The following is a 22,596-nucleotide window of genomic DNA, read 5'->3' as shown; positions in this document are numbered from 1 at the left end:
TACTTCCTAAAAAATTAATTATATGAGAAATATACACCTTCAAGTTCCAAGAACAAAAGCTAACCACTAACTGCCAAGAACAAACTTTCCTCAGGTGCGTTACTAACTAATTTTCCTTCAGGAGTGAGCGCTCCACCCTTCCTCCAACCACTTTAGCTTAAAAAGAGAAAAAATAAATCATATTTATGTGACATGCACACTTACCATGAAAGATAGCCAAATCAGAGAATGGAAAATATATATGTATATCTATCAGCTGCTGCCCAGAACAAAGAGTTGCTGAAAACTGACAGCAACGATTTATGGATAGGCAAAGATTTAGGGGGAAGATTCTGATCCTCCTTTCATTGCTGTCATTTCTCAGTAAACCCAGGTATTTATTTCTGTGAAGTTACTGAGTGGGACCTGGGCATAATCAAAACCAGAGCTGGGCAGAGCAGACACTAAGTGTCCTTTTTGCTTTGTCCAGCGATTATGAATTTCAGTGCTAAAGTTGCTCAGCAATTTTAAAAAAATTTGTCACTTAGAGTGGTATAGCAAACACGTACTGCATGTTTGATGCCTAACCGGAAAATATTTGTATTGCAGCAAAGGGATTTATTTACCAAACTACTCCAGCACTTCCGTTGTTTATTGTCTATTTTTCTCAGTCATTACCTGACCACAGAAGATGTTAAGAAGTTGCATATCTTTCAAATATTACTGATAATGTACCTCTGTCATTCACAGTGCTATCCGCCTAGGATTTACATTTCACTCTGACTTGGAGATTTCAAGTTTTACTTGAAATCAAGGAGGTTCCCACTTCTCTTTGCCCTGGGTGTTTGTAGTTGTGATATTTAAAAACAGAATGATGAGGCTTGCTGGATGTAGGCACAGGTTTTCACCAGAGAAAAGGGCAGAAGAGGTGAAGTCAATTTGTGTAATGAAAAACGTATGAACTTATAAAGTGACCGTTTACATAAGAGCTATTATTCCTGAGAGAAACATCTGCAAATTCAGGACATTTTTTTCTTCCCCCTTTTGCTAGATGAATGTAATACTGCAGCAACACTTCTAACTTACATTTTTGCTTTCCAGGTCATGAAGGTGCTGCTGTACAAAAGCAAACCTAGGTTTACATTTTAATCCACTGATTGCAAAATTATTTTATTCCAAACACTCAGGGAATGCACTTGCTTAGTAGGGCTGTGAGGAGGATGAAAGTCCAAATTTCACAAATGGTTGTGATAGTTACAGATCTGACGTTGAAATGTTCAATAAAAAGAGTTTTTTCCAGTCAAAGCAATTAAATTGACTTCGACTTTAATGCATTCTGTTCTATATTTTCAAAGTTAAAAATGGAAATAAAAAGCTCGTTTCAATATAAACCCCCCCAGCCTTAAAAGATGAACAAATGAATCATTCTGGCATTTTTCTGAATTCCTTCTCCCGCAGTACTGGTCCTCTTCCTTAACAAAATTCAAAAGCAAGATGGATCTAGTTTTGCAAAGCTGTTCCATTTTGATATCATTGCTGATAAAACTGTCAAAATTTCTACTCGTTCCCACCTACGCAACTATATCTTTAATTGAAGAGCACTTGACTCCAATCCTGATATTTTTGCACTTGCAGCAAAGGTTCATTACGAGTCAACTGTATTAAGAGCTGCCTGCCTAAGAAGGGCTTCGAGAGAGTTCTGTAAAGCAGGAACACTTTAACCCTTCCTCAGGGGAGCACAGTGCCATATTTGCAGAGAGGTGACATGATCTAAGAGAAACTAGCTCTTTTTCATTTGCACATGACTTCTTTTATATTTTACAACAGTCAGTATCTCATCTGCACTTTTTGAATTCTCAGGACAGCTAAAATCAGCATTTCTTTTCTTACAGTAAGCTCTTGCTTTCATTTTGTTGCACGTGAGCACTTGTTCTTTGAGCATCTTAACAATTGTATTGGAATGTCTCAGGCACTGAAAAATGGAAAAAAGATCCAGTCCATAGAAAGGTAATAAACTAGACTAAATTAGGGTTAGGAATACTTAGAAAACATTTTACCTACTTTACTTTTAATTAAATTGAGTAATTATGGAGTGGGTCAGCACACGGTGGGATGCAGAATATAGTTTACAGAGTTGGGGTTCTGATATATATTTGTTTTAATGCAATAGTATTTATATTAATGGAAATTGGAAAAGTAAAAAGGCCAGACTAAATCTTCTTCATGGTCATCAATTTGACATGTCTATCTTCAGCCAAACAGTGAATTGCATTGCCAAACACGGAAGCTTCTTCTTGTTTCTAAGCCTTGCAAAGAGAATACTGAGTCTTGTTTTTAAGTTCTCTAAGCCCTGCTTGGGACATCAGTAAAACAGGCTCAGAAACTTCAAAGAGAATCACAAAAAAAAAAAAAAAAAAAAAAAAAAAGAGCATTTCACAATACTTCAAATATCACTGTGGGGCTAGGACGAGGCATAGTTTTCCCTTATCAGGATATCATCTGTGCCTGCAATAAAATTGATAAATACTTCCATCAGCAGTTTTGCTCTCTCTATTTCAATGGTGAACACAAATATTAGTATTTGGATGGATGACTGATTTGTTAATTATTTCCCTGCATTGTGCTGCACTTGGATGGAGTGTAGGACTGGCAATTATGCTTTCCAGCTCTAAAGCTCATACCCATAGCAATACATGAACAACAACAACAAAAGCCTTATTCATAAATGTGACCAACCTGAAGGGAAGCAGCTATTCAAACATCTGTGAAACACAATTTGTTTGCAAGCATGTAATACCTGACTCCTGTAGAAGGGATCCGAGCAAAGGCTAGATGTGAATGTTGTGGGAAAGGGAGGGAGAGGGAGAGGAACCTTGGAGGTTTTGTGGAAGGAAGGAATGGAAGAGAACAGGAGAAGTATGTAGGAAGCTGTGATTTTAGAAAAGGAGTATGTATCTAAAAATGTTGGAGAAGCAATCAAATTCTATCCCCCTTTTCTCTTTGACTCCTCCTGTCACACTGCATAGTGCCTGCTCCATCTTTTTTACCCTCCCCCTCCTTCCTGCTAGACAAAATCTCTTCAGTCCAACTCCTGCACAATCTGCCCTCGAGCCTATTCCCTCCGAGTGGAGTGCCTGGCTACTAATGCCTCCATCGCCTCTTAGCTGACTCAGATTCCTCCACCCTAGCAGCAACAGTGGGCAGAATTTAGATTGCCAAGCTATAGAGAAGGGTTTTACAGAATCAAAACTGAGAGACTGAAATAGAATCAAAATAATCAGAGAGTTCAGAGCTTAATCATCTATAACCTCACTTGAAATCCCTGAGTTCAGCATAGTTTTTATTATTCATGATTATGTGGTTGTATTTATTATTTCTAATTACTGCCAGATGCTAAAAAATCTAATTAAGGTAAACAAACAAATAATAAAATAATTAGTAGAAGAGAAGGACAAGGCATTTGGGTTATGGAAAGATCTAATAATGGAGAGCAGGGGGTTATAAAAAGCCAAGAGAGGCGCTGTCTTTATTCAGTGCTTGTGTGTAGCCTATCATAACCTGGTCTAGAGATGTGAATCACTCTCCCCAGTAAACATAATAGGTAAGAATTCTGAACACTCGGACATCAAAAATATTTCCATAAGTTCTTTAGCTGAAAGGTATCTGATGTGAAACATAGACATCTCCCCTGCCACGCAGACAGTGTACCTTTCATTGTTAGACTACACCATTCAAGCACCATCAGACTCCAGGGCAGTCCTGCAACTCTTGGCTTCTCAACAGCTTTCTAAAGGGCGAAAGTCATTCAGCTAAAGATTACAGAGCAGCTCCTGGGGTTGCTGCAGAGCATCACCCTGAAGAACCAGCAACAAAATCAGGGAATCACGGCCAAGCCTCAGAGGTATGATGATGAATCTCTCTTTTTAAAAAAAAGTTGACAAAAGAATAATAAGAAGCTTAGTAACTGCCTTCTGAAGATACACAGGAGTTCAGGTGTTGTCCAAATCCAAATAGGCTTCTCATGTTATGCAGATGAAGTCTATTTTTTCCCCTTGCATCTCAACTTTTTCTAAAAGCAAAAGCCAAACTCTGGATACTTTGAACATCCTGACCACAAATAACTTTGGGTTATTTTAATTAATTTAAATTTATTTCCTGAAGCCGTTACTGACGCACATTTACTTGGCTGGTTTTCCTGTAATTCCTCTTACTTGGAACATGGACATTACAATGTGCCACATGGCTTTTAGAGCATTTCTAATTGACATATACAGCATATATGGAAAGAAAAATGAGAGAACTGGGATAATTAGATCTTAACTACATTTCAACTCATTTATGTATTCACTCTTTCTGTTTCCAAGCTAAAATACGTCAATAAGCTTTCCATAAATAACTTTTTTCACCACCTTTTCCGATTGTTTAGAGGACATGAACTGTTGTGAACATGGAGCCAAACACCCCTTGGCATTGTCCCACCACAATAATGTTCAGTAACTACTGTCTGGGCAAAGCTTTAGAGCTTGTTAAAGACAGGAAAATCTTCAGCTGTTGCCACAAGCAACTGACATGTTTGCAAGCTACTCAGAGATACCTGTAGAGATGCACGTCCTACTTTGTAGTGTGCCGATAACTATATATTTACATCTTGCTTACTTGTCTGCAAAACAGACAAATTAACAAAGGCTCTCAAGAAACCCAAATTGAAAAAATACATATGCCACAGCATCTGTATTATATATGTAGTATACATGGGTCAAATGCTCTTTCTTCACCAGTAATTAAGATTTGTTGAAAAAAGAATGAGGCCTGGCAGCTTTTTTAGTGGCTGATGGGCATGCAACACCACAATAAAAAGGATCCAAAGGAAACCAGTAACCTCACATACACAATAATGCGTTACAAGATTGATCCTGTAAAGCCTTAGCATTTTGCCTGATTGAATGATTCCTCATTCCACTTCTTAAAAACACTGTCTCAGCCTTTCCAATCAGATTGAAGCAAATAATTTACAGTTTGACACATCCATGTTTAGGCCAATCAACATTAATAAGAAAAGGTCCCAGCCTTAACATGCGGTGACCTTTTGTCAGCCGTAACATTTCGGGTAACATATTGGCCTCATGGTTGCAGAATGCAACCAATAACTAACTATGTGTTAGAAAGATTATAACTGTCATGTGTATTGAGTTGTGTAAGCCCATTGACTCTGATGAGATGCGCCAGCGATACTCATCATGACCTTTCCATGGTGAGTGCAATGTAATACATAAAGGAATTCACATGGAGATTATCTTTAGCTCATCCATAGAATATTTTTCAGACAAATAAAAGGATGATTTTACCCTCGCTTCTGAGCTGGTATTTGGGGGACAGGGAGGAAGTGATGTGCATGCTGAGAACCATTCTAATCCCCAAGCGGAGTCTTGCTGTAATGAAAACTTCACTGTCCTTTAAAGCCTTGGCATATATCCACAGTTTCCAGGCTCTTTTCTAAAACTAACAAGGACACTTAATGCAGTGAGTGTAAATAGCAGTCCACTCAAGCTGCTCGTGTAAGGAATATATTTATATTCATTGCAGTTACTGACATTTATATTTTATTTTCCATGGAAAAAGCTACTCATCAATTTTTAAAGCATTAAATGTTACTACTCAAAGATGGTAACTCACAGCCTTGTCGAAATGCCAGCCTAGCATCTAGTAACAAATCCTACTGTCCTCTCCTACCTGACTACAGAGAGGAATGGGGTTAGTCAATGGGGTTCACCTCTATTTCAACAAGGACTGAGGGAGTACCACTTGTCAGCTCATAGTAATATAGGTTAACTTTCTTAATCCACTAGAAGAGTATGTCTTTTTCAACGCTCAGCATCATCACTCAGCATAATCAGAAATTTGGGGAAGAAACCTTGGATATTGAAGGTAAATGGTTCAGAGTTCAATGTGTAAGCAAACTAAAGTAACTAGTCTCACATCACATTCACCATTATTGTTACTCTCCTTTTTTTTCTGCTAACACGATTAAAATTTTGAATTCATACATAATTTGATTAAGTAAAGCATGTAAACATCTGACTACTCAGCTATTATTATCTTTCCAACAGTAGATTTTGTAATACTTCTCCTGAATACAGGAACATGCAATTACATACAGACTGAAGTGCTAAACCCAGTAACTGTCCTGTGAGGAGAGGCTGGAGACCCTTGGGCTGCCCAGCCTGGAGAAGAGGAGGCCAAGAGGTGACCTCATTGCTCTCTACAGCTTCCTGAGCAGGGGAAGAGCAGAGGGAGGTGCTGATTTCTTCTCCCTAGTCACTGACAGGGAATGGCACCAAGCTGTGCCAGGGAAGTCTCAGCCTGGATATTGGAAAAAAATTATTTACTGTAAGGGTGGTCAAACACTGGCACAGGCTTCCTGGAGAGGTGATTGATGCCCCATGCCTGCTGGTGTTCAAGGGGCATTTGGATAATATCCCTAATAACATGCTTTAGTTTTTGGTTATCCCTGATGGGGTCAGGCAGGTGGACTCAATGATCTCTGAAGGTTCCTTCCCACTGAACTACTCTCATCTATTCTGACTTGTGCAGGTCTCCAAAACACACTGTCCACATGGTTGCAGATCTCAGTACTCAGCCCAGTCTAGATCAGAATTACTCCAGTGAACATGACATGGAATATCCAACATTACACCTCCCTTGACTTTCTTTTTCCTGATATTTAGCCAGTATTTTATTGATTTAACCTGTAAATTCTACTGATAATCATAATAGCATATTTAAACAATTTCTGTAGAACTCAGGAAGGGAACAGATTAAAGGGCAGTGCTTAGTTAGTTTTTTCTCTTTTTATACTCCTTTTTCTTAAGTGTCATCTAATTTCAGACTATATTTCTATGGCAATATGAACACATTTGTACTTGAAAATATGGTAAGAGCTTATCATTTCTAGTGAAATGTTATCAAATGCAAGTTGAAATTTGAGTAGTGTGTTTTGAACACTTAAGACTGAGTTGTTAAATACTGTGTTCTGGTAGGAGGCAGGCATTCATATCCTCAGTCCAGTCTGACAGGGTAGCAATGGACTTGCTTCTACATCCAGTAATTCTGAAGTCCCCACTGGAGTCTTGACTGGGTCCTTGTTCCCTGAACTTCTTAGTGCTGCTGTGCTAGCTATTGAGTCCCAGGTGGGAATCCTGAGCTGTAAAAGTGTTGCTGCAGTCTCATCTAAGAAGCAGTCATTTGGCACCAGGAATTCAGTTTCCATGTTTTTAAGATAGCAGTTGAAAGACAGTAACAAAGGAAAAACTTAGTTACCCACAGAATGCTGAACACAAGCACTAGCAAATAATCACTAGCATCAGCGTTCCTTTGAAAAACAAAAAAAAAGTCACATGGGCTCAGATTCTCCTTTTATTATTACGTAGTGCCTGAATGGAAGCATCCCTAATCTGATTAATGCAATAAAATCATTCAAAGGAGGAAAAAAATTCCAAAGCCATACTTTTATTTTCTGGTTGGTTTTATTGATAATCTCCTTTTTGGCAGTGTTTCTACAGAATAATTGCAGTACCACTATTTTAAACTGTGCTTTCATGACAATTGCCTACAGAAAATTGTTTACCCTTAAACTGGTATATACACCCTCTTCTAATTCTTCAAGCATAAACCCAGCGTAGATCTGGTTCTGATTTTAAAATGTGCCCATCAGCAGACATAAAACATGCACAGAATTGTTTACTATTTACAGCTTCAGACAAAAGAAAGCAGTTTACAATAACCACTGAATTTCCTTTGCTTGCAGTTTGCTGTCACCACAGGCTTTATTTATAGTAGGCCTGAAATAAATACTGCAGAATCAGCCATCTTTTGGTGCTGCGCAAGAAAAGGAAAGCTATTAAATATTTACCATAAATCTCTCATAGCTTTGCCTCTGATTCTTTCCCTTTTGCTAGAAAAAAAAAGATTATTTAGCTCCTGATTTTCCAGCAAAAGGCAGTCAGTTGTGGCTGTCTGGAAGTAAATGGTGCTCCATCATTGGCATGCCCTTGGAGGGGGAGGCTGTGTCAATGCCCGCCAGGCACAGAAGGCCTGCACCTTCCCTGCTCCTCTGCAGCAGCACATGGTGACGCCAAAGCAGGCGTCTTAGAGTGTCACAAGAATGCTTGTGCCAGCAGAATGAGACACTCATGTTACAGCACTTTCCAAAACTAAGTCAGTACATTTGGTGAATCTTTTCCAAGGAGGCTGATCAGATTCCTTGAGTTCAGATCAAATGAATGTTGTGGATGCTCCAGTGAAATGTGTTGACAAATAATACTGCACTCATGCATTGCATTTACTGTGAATTTAAAAAAGAAACCTATTTGTAGCAAATAAAAATAGATTTTGCATGCATCTCATTTTTCACCTGTGAAATGAATTCTGGAGGACAATAAGCAGATGGCCTAGTCTCTGTGGACAGACATCTAGTTAAAGATGAACTTTGACTGGCCCAGAACTAAAATGCCTCAGGGCAGCTGTGTAGCTCAAGTAACTGATTAGAAACTGATACTGAAAAATGACTGAGAACTAAACTCCAGTAAGGCACAAAAGGATTAAAAGCAATCTCTTTTTCCACCAGAGTTCAGCACAGACTATGATCATAGCCTTCCACAGCACTGTCCTGCAGAGCTAGCACCATCTCATTCAGTACATCCTGAGTAATATGGGTATCTAATGAATCACACAACAGTCTGGGTTGGAAGGGACCTTAGAGATCATCTCCTTCCAAAGCCCCTGCCATGGAAGAATGAATTCACTGCAGCTGTATAAGTATCTAATGCTTCAGAATACCAACATTATTGTTTGTCTGAATATTATTGTACCTCATTGAGCTCTACTGTGTAAGAACTTGCTTTCCTTCTCCCCTCACTGCTGCTCGCTCTCCTACAGAGTAAGAGAATTCACTTGCCATATACATTATTTTCTTTTCTAAACTGAAGGAAGCAGAGCTGGCCTGGTCTCTCTTCCTCTAGAAATAGTCCAAATACTTCAACTCCTTACCACAGCATGCCTCTCTGCATCCTTTAACTTCCCAGTAGCAGCACAGAGAAGCACACAGCAAGTTTGAGAACTAGGTATCCAGAAATGGAACGCAAGCAGTCAGAAAAGGCAGCATTTCACTCAAAGGCCAGTAACGAGTCAAGTTCTGACTGCCTGATCACTGGCATAGTTGGCAAGACCTCCATTCACATTTTGTGGAGGTTCATGTGAAACCATAGCAAGGATGAGGTGATGAAAGGTAAATTTAACAGTGAGTTTAGGGAAGGAAGTGGTCAGAAAACACTTGACCCACAGCTTCCTGAATCCATAATGGCATATCTACATGACAAACATGGAGAATCAAGCGCCAGCCAGCACTCCACAGCAAGCACTCACTGAAGAGCTATGTTAGCGTACACTGAACAGTGCAGATTGACAGTACTTGAAGAAACACTGTTTGTGTACTCAGAGAAGTGCAGACTCTCATTGTTTGGGCAGGAAAGTATGGATGGGCAGTCTTATTGCTTCCCCTCTGCTATATTTGATGTTTTGCAGTTCTGTCCTGCACAAGTGCTGACACCATGTACGTTTTTCTTGACAACCAAATAAAAAATAACCAGTCCCCCACCCTGAAAAAGAAACTCCACGGGGAATTTAAGCGTGATAATAAAAGTGAGTAGCAGCAAACAGTGTCTGAACTGTCAGGTTATAAACAACACTCATGAAACCTTCTTGGTCAGGATCAATAAAAGGAAAGGCCATCACTCTTGAGAGCCAATATCTATTAGAAAAATAAAAAGCTTTTGGTCTCAGAGTGCTTACGTCTAGATTTCCTGTTCCACTGCTTCCTCCTTGGCATTATAGACTAAACAAGTGAGTTCCCTGTGACTTCAGTGCTGCAACAGTGGAAACAAGCTACAGGTGGCCTGGTAAGGCATTCCATGATCTTGAAAAATATTCTATAGAGCAATATGACTACTTCACATTAATTTCCAGGATCATCAGAATGTAGGGCTTAAATTTTCCTATCACAGCAATCAATTCCTAATTTGTACATATGACATTCAAATGGAAAGGATTCCCATTTCCAAACTTCTATGCATATTAGATAATTTAGTGTCCCCATCTCTATAGCATGTACAGATACTAGCTTTTGTTTTCCATGGTAGTAGTATAATCCACTCCAGCTCCATTGCTGCAAGCTATTTCAACACAATCAAAAAAAATAAACACACAGACCAGTCTTTTTCCTGGTAACCAGGTCACAGAAGATTTTGATTTTGTCCTTCTGTTCTTTCTGTGGTTGGAAATTACAATCACTTGCAACCTATCCAATATTTTTTGTGTTAACTATTTTTCCTCTCACGAATGCAATTTTCATAAAATTATGTGTTGAAAATTTTTATCTCAATATAAAACACAAATGATCCAATAGAAAAGTAAACAGATGTTCTAAAAAAATATCAGAAAGGTTTTTCCTTAACTTCCAAATAACTCAAAACAACGTAAATCTTTTTTTTTTTTTTTCCAATGTCATTCATATCTGATTACCATTAACATTCATTAGAATGAAGTATAAAAATGCTGGAATTGGCCATAGGATAAGGATTCAACTACATGCATCCAAGATATTGCCCCATCATCCTAAAGTATTTCCAGGCCACAATAATTCTAAAAGGCCATTTTTTAACTGGCTTCTGATATAAAGTCCATTTCAGTAAGTTTAGGATCAGGTTCCTGGTCTGTTTTATTTTGGCTAAAAATCTTGCCTAACCACATTAGAGAGACACTTGCACATCATATGAGGTGGTAGAAATCAGTCCAGGCATCTCCCTACCTTCCTTGCATTTCTTGAAACAGCTAGACCACAACCTCAAAGAAAGCTCTTTGAAAAAGTCTGAAACATCTGAAAATTGGAAAGCTCTATTTTAAGCTCTTTTCTGGGAAATATATAAATCTACACAGCATTCTCACAAAAGCTAACAAATATGTTGCAACTTGGTTTGCATCTTTTCACTTTGTGTACTTATTACCTGGGACATTCACTTAAAGACAAACTTGAAAATTACAAAACCATGTGGGAAATTAGCCATACAACTTTCTTTAGAGTATCCTGCTATGTCCTGGAAACCTGAGCTAACGGTCTGTGTCCCTTAGGTGTTAGCCTGTTCCTGGTACTACTTAGCTCAACTCTATATCAATATAAGATTTTCTCATATGTTCTCAGGAACTTTATTTCCACATTACAATTTTTCTAATTACCACTTTCTATGCCAGTCTTTGCCCAACCTGTGTAAAAATTATCTCCTCCACAAAGCAATAAAAATGGCAGTTACTTTGCTTCGTACTGTAATGGAGCTGTAAATGTTCATGCAACTATTACAGAAAATATCTGTGCAAGGTTATCTGACTTGAGAGCAAGCTTTCTAAAAAGGAAGCTATATTAACCAGGAAAAGTTAAGAGATCTGTTATGCAAAGGGATTCTGTGACTTTCAATCTCACAGGTGCTAAACCATGAATAAAAATTCTCAGCCTGCTGTGAGCGTGCACTCTGGGGATGACAGGTTCCCCCCATTCAATCAGCACACTTGTGGTATGATGGTTGTTTCTAAAATAGTCACTCATAAATGACCAAACAAAACTGCATGTTGCCCACATGGGAATGAGCAAAAGAAACATCACTGTTGGACTTATTTTTTAACAAGAGCCTGAATTCACAGGAAATACACCTGTATTCAATGAGCTAAATTCAACACAAACACTCACATAGCATATCGACCATACTGATACCTACACAAATCCACGCCAACTTCTAAAGGAATCACAGCAGATTTTGACTGTCTACTCCATATCTGTGCCTGCTTCAAATAAATCTAACAGGCAAAGACGAAGCACATATCCCTTAGTCACGAGTTTCACAGGAAGCCCTTCGGAAAGCAGAAATTTTAACTTAAATCAACTTACTTCTGAAGAGTGAGGCTCAGGTTATAGCTGGCGGACTTGATCTTGTTCTGAGCCTCTAAGTGGGTCATACTGTCAGTGTTGACTCCATCGATGGCTACCACAAGGTCCCCTTGGTTCATCTGTGACTGTGCTGCCTTGCTGCCAGGGGTGATCTAATGTGGGAAAAGAGAGAAGAAAAAGAAAGGTTCTTATCAGTGTAAGTCATCCTGCACACAAAGCACTTCTGCAGAACCTGTCCAGAATTATAATGGGAGATTTCCCTCAACTATTGCTACAGCTATTGCTGTATGGAAATTAAACAAACTCACTTAACTAACATTTCTGAAAAGGTCCAGGACAATGTCTGCTTGTCATTATTTACATGTTAAGAAGTTAAATCCAGTGTAGAGGTTCTCTTACCACATATTTTCTCCTCCTCAAGGGGATGATTATAATTACTTATATTGGAGTAGTATATAGAGACATTAGTCAGAATTGGAAAACTAAGAAGTCACTATCTGCAGCATGATTTTGTTGTGTTTTTCCTCCTAAAAGTCATTTTTCCCTAGTTAATTCATTATCCTGTGCCAACAGAAAGTGGTTGTGTGTGAGGGACCTTGGACGTGCTTTCCTTCTTTTGTAGTGACCTTTATAGGAAATAATTCTTCTTAACCTTACCCACATTCATTTACAGCCCCATTACCAAGACGTACCACTGCATATCCAAGATAATTTCATCAGTCTGTTGCACTTGACACTCAAACAAACAAACAAAAAAAACACCAGCACATTTAGAAATAAGAAGCCACAATGCTCTGACTACAAACCCAACCATTGTGACAACAGTTTAGAAATTCTGGTTGCTCAGTATGGCATCACACTGTGTTAGCTCCAGATGCCTTGTAGAATGCATCTTCTTCAAGAGGACAGTATCCTGACCTCCATTTTACATAGCCCCCTCAGCCTGCAGCTGTATGACATTGATTGAATACAGCCATCTATGCAACTTTGCTCCATTAGGGAACTCCAACTAAAAGAGAAGAGCCTTCACATACCTTCAGCCACTTTTTAGTGAGCACATTAGATTCGTCCTCTGCTCTATGCACTCAGTATTTAGAGGGTACAGACGTAAGCTGTAGTCTTTTATTTTTTAGGTACCCACTTCCTTATATTCCTCACTTTAAAAAAATAATAAAAAAGACACTAAAAAAAAACAACAAAACACCACCACCACCAAAGAACAACACAATGATAATCTAAAATGCTACAATAAAGACTGCAGTCAACAATTCTCTTGTGCCTTCTGTACATTGAGCATAAAAGTGAGATGTGTCTGATTGTAAGCCAAAATTCTTGTGTGACAGGGTGAAATATATTGACTTCTCTCTCAGTTTCTCTGATTTCTGCTTCTTCCAGCCCAAAATTTAGATGTTATATCTAAAAATAAAGATACAGTGGGTAACTACAACTGACACAGAATTAGAGTCTAATGAAGAGCCAGGAGATGGTCATACTAGTGACTTGGTTTCACTTTAGTGGAATATTTTCTACCTAACACTTTTAGAAAACACTATCAAAATGAAACATGTATTTATCAGAAAAACCTATAAAGCATGTATTCCTGGGCAACTTTGGATTTTTAACTATAGCCATTGCATTGGCCTATCTGAGGCTAAGAGCTACAGAAAAATTGTGAAAAATAAGGAAATGGTCATGATCACGGCTTACCAGCAAGCAAATGAAATGAAGGGGATTTATAGTCATCTCTTCAGCTACATATAACAACAGTAACAAATTCAGTACTGGATTCATTCATACCGCTCCACTGTTCCAATTCCCATTTCAAGAGCCAGTGCAGCATTAGTGTCACTTTCCCTCTAAAATTCAGATTATTATAGCTGCATAAACAGTACTATGTAAGACTTGCAAGTTTTAAAGATGGATCCCATTTATTCTATCCATAATTCAAAATTGTAATAGGCATCAGGAAAGGATTACTTCTTCCCCCAATCTTCTCACTGGCTAATAAATATGCTATGTAGGTTACTTGATTCCCTACAGCTTTACATAGGAGGCACTGTTAAAATCCAGAATTCTAATTTGTATAAAGTATCCCAATCAAAATCAAGAAATAGATATATTTTAGATAGAAGCTAACAGGCCTATCTGAGAAACTTTCAAGTGAATCTGGAGTGTGCAGTTACAATGGACATTGAGAAAGTCAGCAATTGCTGGGGAGAAAATACCAGTGTACATATGGAGATACAGGAGAGGCAAATCTGAAGTGTCAAGGCACTTTCAAGACTATCTTGTTCCCATTTTTAAAGATCCAGCAGAAAGGAATGGAATGCAAAGTGTTTATCTGTTGGCATGCTCCTTACTTTGAAAATTCAGCTCTGATCTACTATTTACTTACTCAATAATCACAGACAGAGATCTGTCTTTGTGAAAATTTTAGAAATTATTTTCTATTTTAAAAGTTTTAAAATATTTAAAAAATAAAGTGTGAATGTTAATTCAACCTCAAAATTAGACTGAAAATCAAGACCCAATTGTCACAAAGTCAATTCTAGTTTGCTTGTAGCCCAGCTTCTCTTTTAATACAAAATTACAAAAGCAATACTGAATATAGAAATATAGTACTGTCCATATAAAATATAGTTTCATTTTGTCCACTAATGCTTTTATGTTAAAACATCACTAAATCTAGACTAAATCTATTTCAGAAAACCTTTGTAATAGTCTTAACTCACTTGCTCTAGATTACAGCATAGCCTTCGGATGCTAGGTGTTGCGAGTGACTTTGTTTAGGGCTACAGCGAGACGTTTGCCAGAGATTCATGGTGTAGCTATAATATCTGTCAATTGATTTAAAAGAAAACAAAACAAGAAAAACAAGCCAGAATACTGCTGACAGTAAGATCTAGTTTTAGTGGCATTTCCTTAGCACCCCAAGCACTGACTTCGTCTTGAAAAGCAAAGCACATTTCACCTCTCTCAAAAGAGCACAGAAACACTTGCTGCTTCAGAGATGTGGATTTTTAGCTCTCAAAAATTTCCTACAAGACAAGACATCTGACTTCTAATATCCCCAGCTTAAAGCAAGTGGGCTGGCTGGAAGTATCACATGTTGCTTCGAATGCACCACTGAGAATTCTTACTACACTCTTTTGTGAGGAGAGCTGTATACTGGGTGAATATATAGCACAACAGTGACAGCTGTGCCCTAAAAAATAAGTCTGCACCGGGTTCAGAGTAAGTGCTACTTAGCAGGAGTCCTGGGAGGCAGCGTACAAAGTGCAGCTGCTGCACCACCTTGAGAGCAGCATGTGTTCTCGTGCAAGCCCCCTCAGCTCCACTCCAAAGGGAGAGAGACGGGGATCAGGCAGCATTTGAGTGGCCGAGTGTTAAAATACTAATGAGAATGCTTGTATAAACAGATGGATGGACACAGCTTCCCTGCCCCCAAGGAATTCCTAATTTACAGGCAGACAAAAATACATACAGAGGCCTACGCAAGTGAGAAGGTGCTAATACAGCAGCTTGCAGCATTAGCCAGGGCATCTTCTTTTCCTAGGACTTGAGCTATGCCTGCCCTCTTCCTGACCCAAGCCCCCAAAACAACAAGTTAAACTTCTCTCATTTAAGAACAGTATCTCAGTAGCACTAGAATTATGCTATGCATTGGGAATGAAGACCCTCTTCTCCTCAGGATGTCTAGGACAGAAGAAAATATTGAAAGGAAATATTCCTTTCTCTAGTCAGAAAAGCTAAAATTCTGAGATGGGACATAAGCTATCAGTTACCAGAGGCTGTAGCACATACTACTACAGGAAAAGGAATGGACAGATGCTAAGGATCATTAGAAAGGAAAATCTATTACCCTGTGGAGAAAGCAGCATTTAATCTCCCTCTTAACTTTTTGCCACTAGATTTTTATATAGAAGCTTCCATCAAACCTTCTTAGGCTTTCTAAGCACTGAGGCTCACAGTGTCTGGGAGTGGCAGGAAGACTTCCTTGTTTTACAGAGGGGCACGACCCCCTGAAAGGAGACAATGGATTCCCTCTGTGGAGCACTTAACACTGAACTGATGAATGCCCACATGAACCAACTACTTACCTCTGGACTGGAGACATCAGTTCCTCTATTTACATCATGAAAAAGTTAATTGGGGAAATTTATATTATTGTTTCCTAAATGCTTCCCTTTGCATCCCTGTCTCCATAATAAATGTGTAACAACTCCTAAGGGAAATTCATCGTTTTTTTTAGATAACTCTGGAGGACAAGAAATGACAGCAAAGAAAAGGAGTAAAACTCACTGGGGTAATTCATCCGACAGAAATTCACCATTTCACCCTGCACATTGCCAGAAGACATGAAACAGGAACAAAGAAAGAAACAGCCTAGATAGTCTTCCTCATACAGCAAGCATCCCACTATCTTTGATGATGGCTTTTATACCTTCCAGACCTGGATGGTAGAACCAAGCAACTCTGATTAACTGTAAAGGCAGGGGCTGCAGAATACTGCAAATAAAAGTCCTTGTACATATCATTAACCACTCTTAGAGAAAGTAAACTGTAAAAAGCAGCTACCATTTTCCCAAAGACAATGTCTGGCTGTTTTTCAATTTACTACAAGACTTCTTAATAAAAATAAATATTTTGCTTGGGTTTTAATAGGGAAACAAACCCCTCCTTAAATAAATGCTCAGGGGATCTGATATGCCACTGACACCTTGAAGAGTTTCCATTTATACTAACCAGAGCTGAGCTGGCAAGCTGCAGAGGCATTCTGAAGTGGCCTCTCAGCCTGTGCTTCATCTGTAGTTAGGAAGAAAGATTACAATACATGTGAGAACACCCGAAATAGCTTTAATCTACCTCTCTTGTGTACCAGGAGCCACAATGCCACAGCAGCATGGAGATTTTGTGGGACAGCCAGTCAAAGGCTTATAGTACAGGACACTGTGCTGAGATCTGTACTGAAACAGCAAAATTGCTATTGGCACTTGAGCTGTGCAGCTTACCTCTCAGCCTTAGGCATGCCAAACCACAGTGGCATGCTGCCACCATAACCAACAAATATTTATATTCTTCTTAATGCTTCCACAAGGCCACTGTTCATCCACAATATATAGGCTTTTCAAAGGAAATGACTGAGAAGCAGCTCTTCTTGCCAAGCTAAATAGACCCAGGTGATGAAAATAAGCCAAAAATAAAAGATTTTCAGCTGGGAAATGGAAGAAAGCACATGGGCAATATTTAGGGAGAAAAGGCTTTGAGGAATATTTTGAATGAATGCAAATGCTCCTGTCCCTGGTTAGGAGGAGTTCCAATCATTGCCTCCTCTGTCCCCTCTCCACCTTATCCTTGTTTAAAATAAAGGATAATCTACAGATGGGATTATCAAACATGGATGGGGCTTTTGAGAATGATGTGTTGGCATAGCCAGAAGACTATTCAGCTCTCTAAATCTTATATAACATTACTGTTAATAATCTCTTTTCTTTTTCTTCACTGAAAAATAGCTGTTACATCTATTTAGTCTACTCAGCCTCATGTACTGTGCCATGATAGCATGTAGTATGTATCTTGCAGAAATGAAATGGAGGCAGAGTTGAGTCATACAACAGACTTTGATTGTTTTAAAGAACAAGTGAGCAAGTTCTTCTTTGGTATCAGAGTTTAATGTCCTTAATGCAAATAAAATTTGAGAAAATAGCTGAGGTATTGATGCTTCACGTTCCTGCAGCCCAGTACATGTGAGTCTTTCTGTCAGCTTCCACAGGACAACTCCCTGAAGCAAAATTATACGGAGCTTGTAAGCGCTTAAAGGATTACAATTGCCAAATTTCTTCAAAGTTTCTCACTTCCTTACCTCTTTGTTATTCACTTTGAATTCATTTTAAGGCAATTGATAAGGTAAGAAATTGATAAGGTTTTACTAGACAAATCTTACCTATCAATATAGCCTTTCAGATTGTCACAGCTCCCAGCTTCTTGAAATTTATTCTGGTTTTTGACTTCCTTATACAATTTGTCTCATCTCCCACTACAAGCATTAGCAATAAACTGAGGGTTTTATGTCTTTTACTACTGGCCACTATGGTAAGATTTTCTTTAAGTTTGTTCCTCTTAAGGCATTTAATAGTATATAACTAAGACCACAATGCTTTATGATCTGACAGGGTTTTGATCCATTCAGCAACAGTAAGGCCTCTCTGAAAGTGCGTTTGAGACAATACTGTTTTAGTTTGGCATTTGGAGGCCTGCAGCCATTCTGACATTAAGCAGCTCAGAATAATAGCTTTGACTTTGAGCATGGCCTGAGGATGGGGCACAGATATGTCTGATCTATAAGTGACTCTTCTGCTCCTGGGTGTTTGTAAGTTAGGATGCTTTGATGCAGGCTTAGACTTAACTCTTCTTTAGATGTGCATGTTTATTGAGTTCTTTTTGTTTCTGGCTGCCAGAGGAATAATTTTTCCACTGATCAACAAAACACTAGCTGCCAGTTTGACACAGCAAATAGCAGTCCTGTCTCTAAATGAGAAATATGTAGCATTCACCTTCATGCTTTGCCTGCAGATGCTACAGTAGCATTGCACACATAGAAAGGCATATGTATAAGAGAAGATGAAATGTAGCACATGTCCACAGTGACAGGGATGTTGAATCAGAACTAAATTTGCAGGAACTACACCCAATAGCATGTCACTATTTTGTCTCTAAGGTTTTAGAGGCCGTATTTCCCAGTGTGAATCTGTTTCAGTTGGATGGCCCAACATTATCTATCTACTATACAACATCAGTTATCTATCACTCTTCTTATCTCCAAGAAAAAGTGTTTTGCTCCTGTGGCATTCATCCATGCTTTGTGAGAGAAAAAACAAAAGCACAAGCTTCAAAATGCCAGCATGAAAATATCCGTAAATTCAAGTGAATAAAAAAAGGAAAGGGAAGGGAAAGGGAAGGGAAAGGGAGGGGAAGGAGCCAAGGTCCCCTGAGGAAGTGCAATGCAGAGTTCTTTTGTAATATGCTGTGCCATGTTTGGTGGACAATATGACATCTTGCCAGGTATCCCTGCAGATTCCTTGGATTTTCCAGCATTTTGCTGGATATTTCAGGAAGCAAGCAAAGTTCTAAAGACAGGATGTTTCTTTTACCTGTTAAAATTCAACAGCTTAAGCTTTGTTCAAGCTTTTGTATCAGAGATGCCAATTCCCTTAGAACCACATTTGTTTAAAGGGAATTGATCTGAACACATGGATATAATCTCAATGTTTACATATAATCTCAATATAATCTCTGAAAGGCAAAACTTGTGAGTGGCTTTGACTTTTGTGAAAGGCTTTGACTTTTACTGAATGATGATGCTGACCCTGGTTTGGGGTGTTTTAACCCATTACAGTGGTTGCAATCTGCAAAAATTTTCCACCTAAAGCTTGAAGAGAATAATGAAAAAGCAGATCTTATTTGACAAAGTACCAGCCAGTGACATATATGGCTTTCTCAAGGCAAAAGCCTTCCCTCTAGGTGAATTTTACATCCGTCAGATTTGTAATCCTCTGTTGCATAAATGTAGCTAAGTACCTTCCCACACATCACACAGGGACTTCAGGGCATGCAGCAGTATTAAGCTCAACAGTTTTCAAAATGTGTTTTTGGTCTTTTTTTTTTTTTTTTTTTTTCCCATGAACATGTACTCTACAATAACCAATTTTTATGTGACTTTAGAATGGCTTTCTGTTTACGGACAAAATGAAATAATAGAAATGAGATGTTTTAACATACTGGTACTGTCTGTAGCTAAAGGCTATTTCAGACTCAAAATAAAAAAGATAAAGGAATAAGATGGAAAAATAGTATCAATTACTGAGAAAAAAACATTGATTTCTGTTCAAACACTAATTCAAAAAGGGTATATTCAGTGACCGTAAGTTCACCTGCTTGCCTTCTGCTCTTCCCTCCTCGCAATCAAGCTTGTGATGAAACAGGAGGCCAAGTAAATCCTGACAGCATGGATCCTGTACAATATAGGTCTCACAAGCTTGTTTCTTGTCTTGTCAGAAAGAAGTTAGATCAGCTGGATACACTACACACAAAGATAACCCGGACTGATAGCCTTTTTTCCCCAGCAAGTACTTCTTCATCAGCCCCCTTCCCTACCTGCACCATTTCATAGGGAGAATCTGAAGAAAATATCTTTTACAGAACAGTATGCAGAAGACAGAAATAATATGTTCTGCAAAGGTACAGGAAGTCTACATTAAACTAACATCAATATTGTTTATAAGCCAACATATCCTGAAAGGTACAACTGAAACTACAGGTAAAGTAAGAACTTGTAACATCAAGAACGGTGTACTGAAATAAAGTTCTAATAAGGATGTCCCATAAATTTGAAAAGCCATAAGCTGATGCAGAGGCAGATAATTTAGGAAGAGCTTTAAGAAACGAATGGCCTCAGCTAGTTAATATCACTTTGCCTATGGTGAGTGGCTCTTCATTTAAACTGCCCTATGTTCGAAGATCCAAACAATGCCACTCACCTTCATCACTATGTCTTCTATTTTTATGCCCAAGTTTCAGGTTGAAACATGACTCAAAAATTCCCAAGCACTACAAAGAAAGATATTCTTGGGGAATTTCCATCCCAGATAAAGGAAGGAATCTGTGATCTCATGATTCCTAATTCAGTAGAGTGCATAGTTCAAGCAGCCTCACTTAGCTTTGGATAAGTGACTGAGTTTTTAATTTGCAGGGTTTTCTTTTGTTTGTTTGTTTTTAATACTCAAACTCCCAGTCCCTCTAGTGTTCTCTAAAATGGTACAGCATTTTTACTTTACTATCCCATTCAGCAGCATATTCCCAACCTTGTTAGAAAAATATATCTGCTTCAACAATTGGAAAAGCACAAACTTTGACTTTTCCAAGAAAAATTAGTTATTGCTCTGACAACGAAGAAATTTGGATCCCTTGCCAGCAGTAATAGCAGGGGTCTTACCTATTTTTCAACATTCATCTACCAGTCTTTTAGGAGCCCAGAGAACCACTCTCTTGTGGACAAGCTAGTCTGGAGCAATGTTTCGCTCAATCCTTTTTGGATATTTTGCTTCTCTCCTGTTACACCTCAGCTACATTTGGTGTTCACTATTTAATGGCGTAAGCAACACCAAGTTAAGGCAGGATCATTCTTCCAATGCACTCAGATTTTAGAAGAGTGCTCCAGGTAGAGCCTTGAAGCATGCCCTCTATGTCTACTTCAACTCTCAGACCTCCTTCATTCCTACTTCTCTCCCGTAACTAATTGTACTTGGAAGAAAAGTAACAGTAATGACAAGTTCCATAGCATGCTCAGCAGTACTGAAGCTAGGGCAGATGTTTGAAAATGGATTAGGCATTTATCTAATAAACATTCTTAAGTAACAAAGTTTAGATGTGTGAGTTTTATGTGAAAATCATCCTTATCCTCCTTGGTATATTTAGCTAAGCTTTATCTAGGTGAATGTGAACATGTTTTTTAGTTTACAATAGTCATTTATGCTTGAATCAGAGCATGGCCCAGTATGGATAACGAAGCTGTGTAACTTACACATGTGAATTGTTCTGCAAGGTGCTTCACTTCCATTCCAAAACTGTATTTTTTATCTTTCATTCCTTCCTTGGAAACTGCAGACATTTTTTTCAGAAGTGTTGGAGTCAGAGGTTGTAGTGAGCTACATACCTAGCCACAGTCAGTTTCAAATTCAGCATGCCCAAATTAGGAATTTTCCTCTCCTGCTCCAGGGCAAATACACTAATTATGATAATCTGTTTGCATATTTTGTGTTGGAATAGATGTTCACAGGACATCTATTTAAGTCCATGGAAGGAATGCATTCAAGTTAAAAATTTGGCTTAACAATATTTTCTTTGGCCAAGCAAGATACTAACTTCTGCAGTGGAGCATGTCAAAAGCAACTGGCTTGGAGGAGGCAGCAGGGAAGTTTGTTTGATCAAGAAGATTTCAGAAAGTTTGAAGTGGGCTGCCTCTCTGTGCCCAGTTTGTCTTTTTTTCTTCATCTAGCACTAAATTAATTGCTGAACAACGAATTGTGTAGATGACGAAATAGGAGTTACTTTAATAGGGATTCCTGCTGCTAATAGAAATGTTACTTGTCTGATACAAATAAGGAATGAAAGGAACATGTGGAAAAACAAGCTAACCCTCCACTTTGATCTCAAACGAAGACTTAGCTAAACTGCAGAACAACAAGCTTCATCATCCTGTTTTGTCAGAAAACAAGCCTCTGAGTGGCTAAATTAAAGTGCTGGTTTGGACTGTATAAAGCAAAAATGTCTCTAAAGAAGACAAAAGATTGATGCATTCCCCAATATCAACATGCAAATCTCAGATCCTGCCAGAATTATAACTGATGGTATTATGAAAATTCTGTCCTAGGCAGAGTTATATTTACAGTAATGTTTTTCAGAGCTGTACACCCATGCACAAACAATCTGTAGGCATTTTGGAGTTTTAATATGTAGTCAGTTTGATCTTAGCCAAGTTTCTCTAACCCCTCTTTAATCAGGAAATTACTTAGTGAATGACTGGCTCCCACCCCTCCTAGTCTTTATTTTTCACTTTTTTTTTCCCCCCC

The 22,596-nt window shown here is 38.5% G+C and overlaps 1 protein-coding gene and 1 long non-coding RNA gene across 23 annotated transcripts in view; one reads left to right on the top strand and one right to left on the bottom strand.

The window, feature by feature from the left end:
• The window catches only part of LDB3 (LIM domain binding 3), a 118,380-nt gene that overhangs the window by 70,870 nt on the left and 24,914 nt on the right, over positions 1-22,596 (bottom strand). For all 22 annotated transcript variants that reach the window (XM_035329596.1, XM_035329601.1, XM_035329598.1 and 19 more), the window contains one exon: positions 11,969-12,120. In XM_035329596.1, the coding sequence (XP_035185487.1) occupies positions 11,969-12,120 (152 nt within the window). The remainder of the gene's footprint in view (positions 1-11,968; positions 12,121-22,596) is intronic.
• LOC118168900 lies at positions 6,171-6,985 on the top strand. Its single transcript, XR_004751851.1, has 2 exons — positions 6,171-6,222; positions 6,571-6,985. It is a non-coding gene; the product is annotated as an uncharacterized LOC118168900 (long non-coding RNA).

This window comes from Oxyura jamaicensis, chromosome 6 (assembly GCF_011077185.1).
Source record: "Oxyura jamaicensis isolate SHBP4307 breed ruddy duck chromosome 6, BPBGC_Ojam_1.0, whole genome shotgun sequence".
Taxonomy (NCBI): Eukaryota; Metazoa; Chordata; class Aves; order Anseriformes; family Anatidae; genus Oxyura; species Oxyura jamaicensis.
The sequence above is the reverse complement of the archived record's forward strand: the minus strand, read 5'-3'. Positions and strand labels throughout refer to the sequence as shown.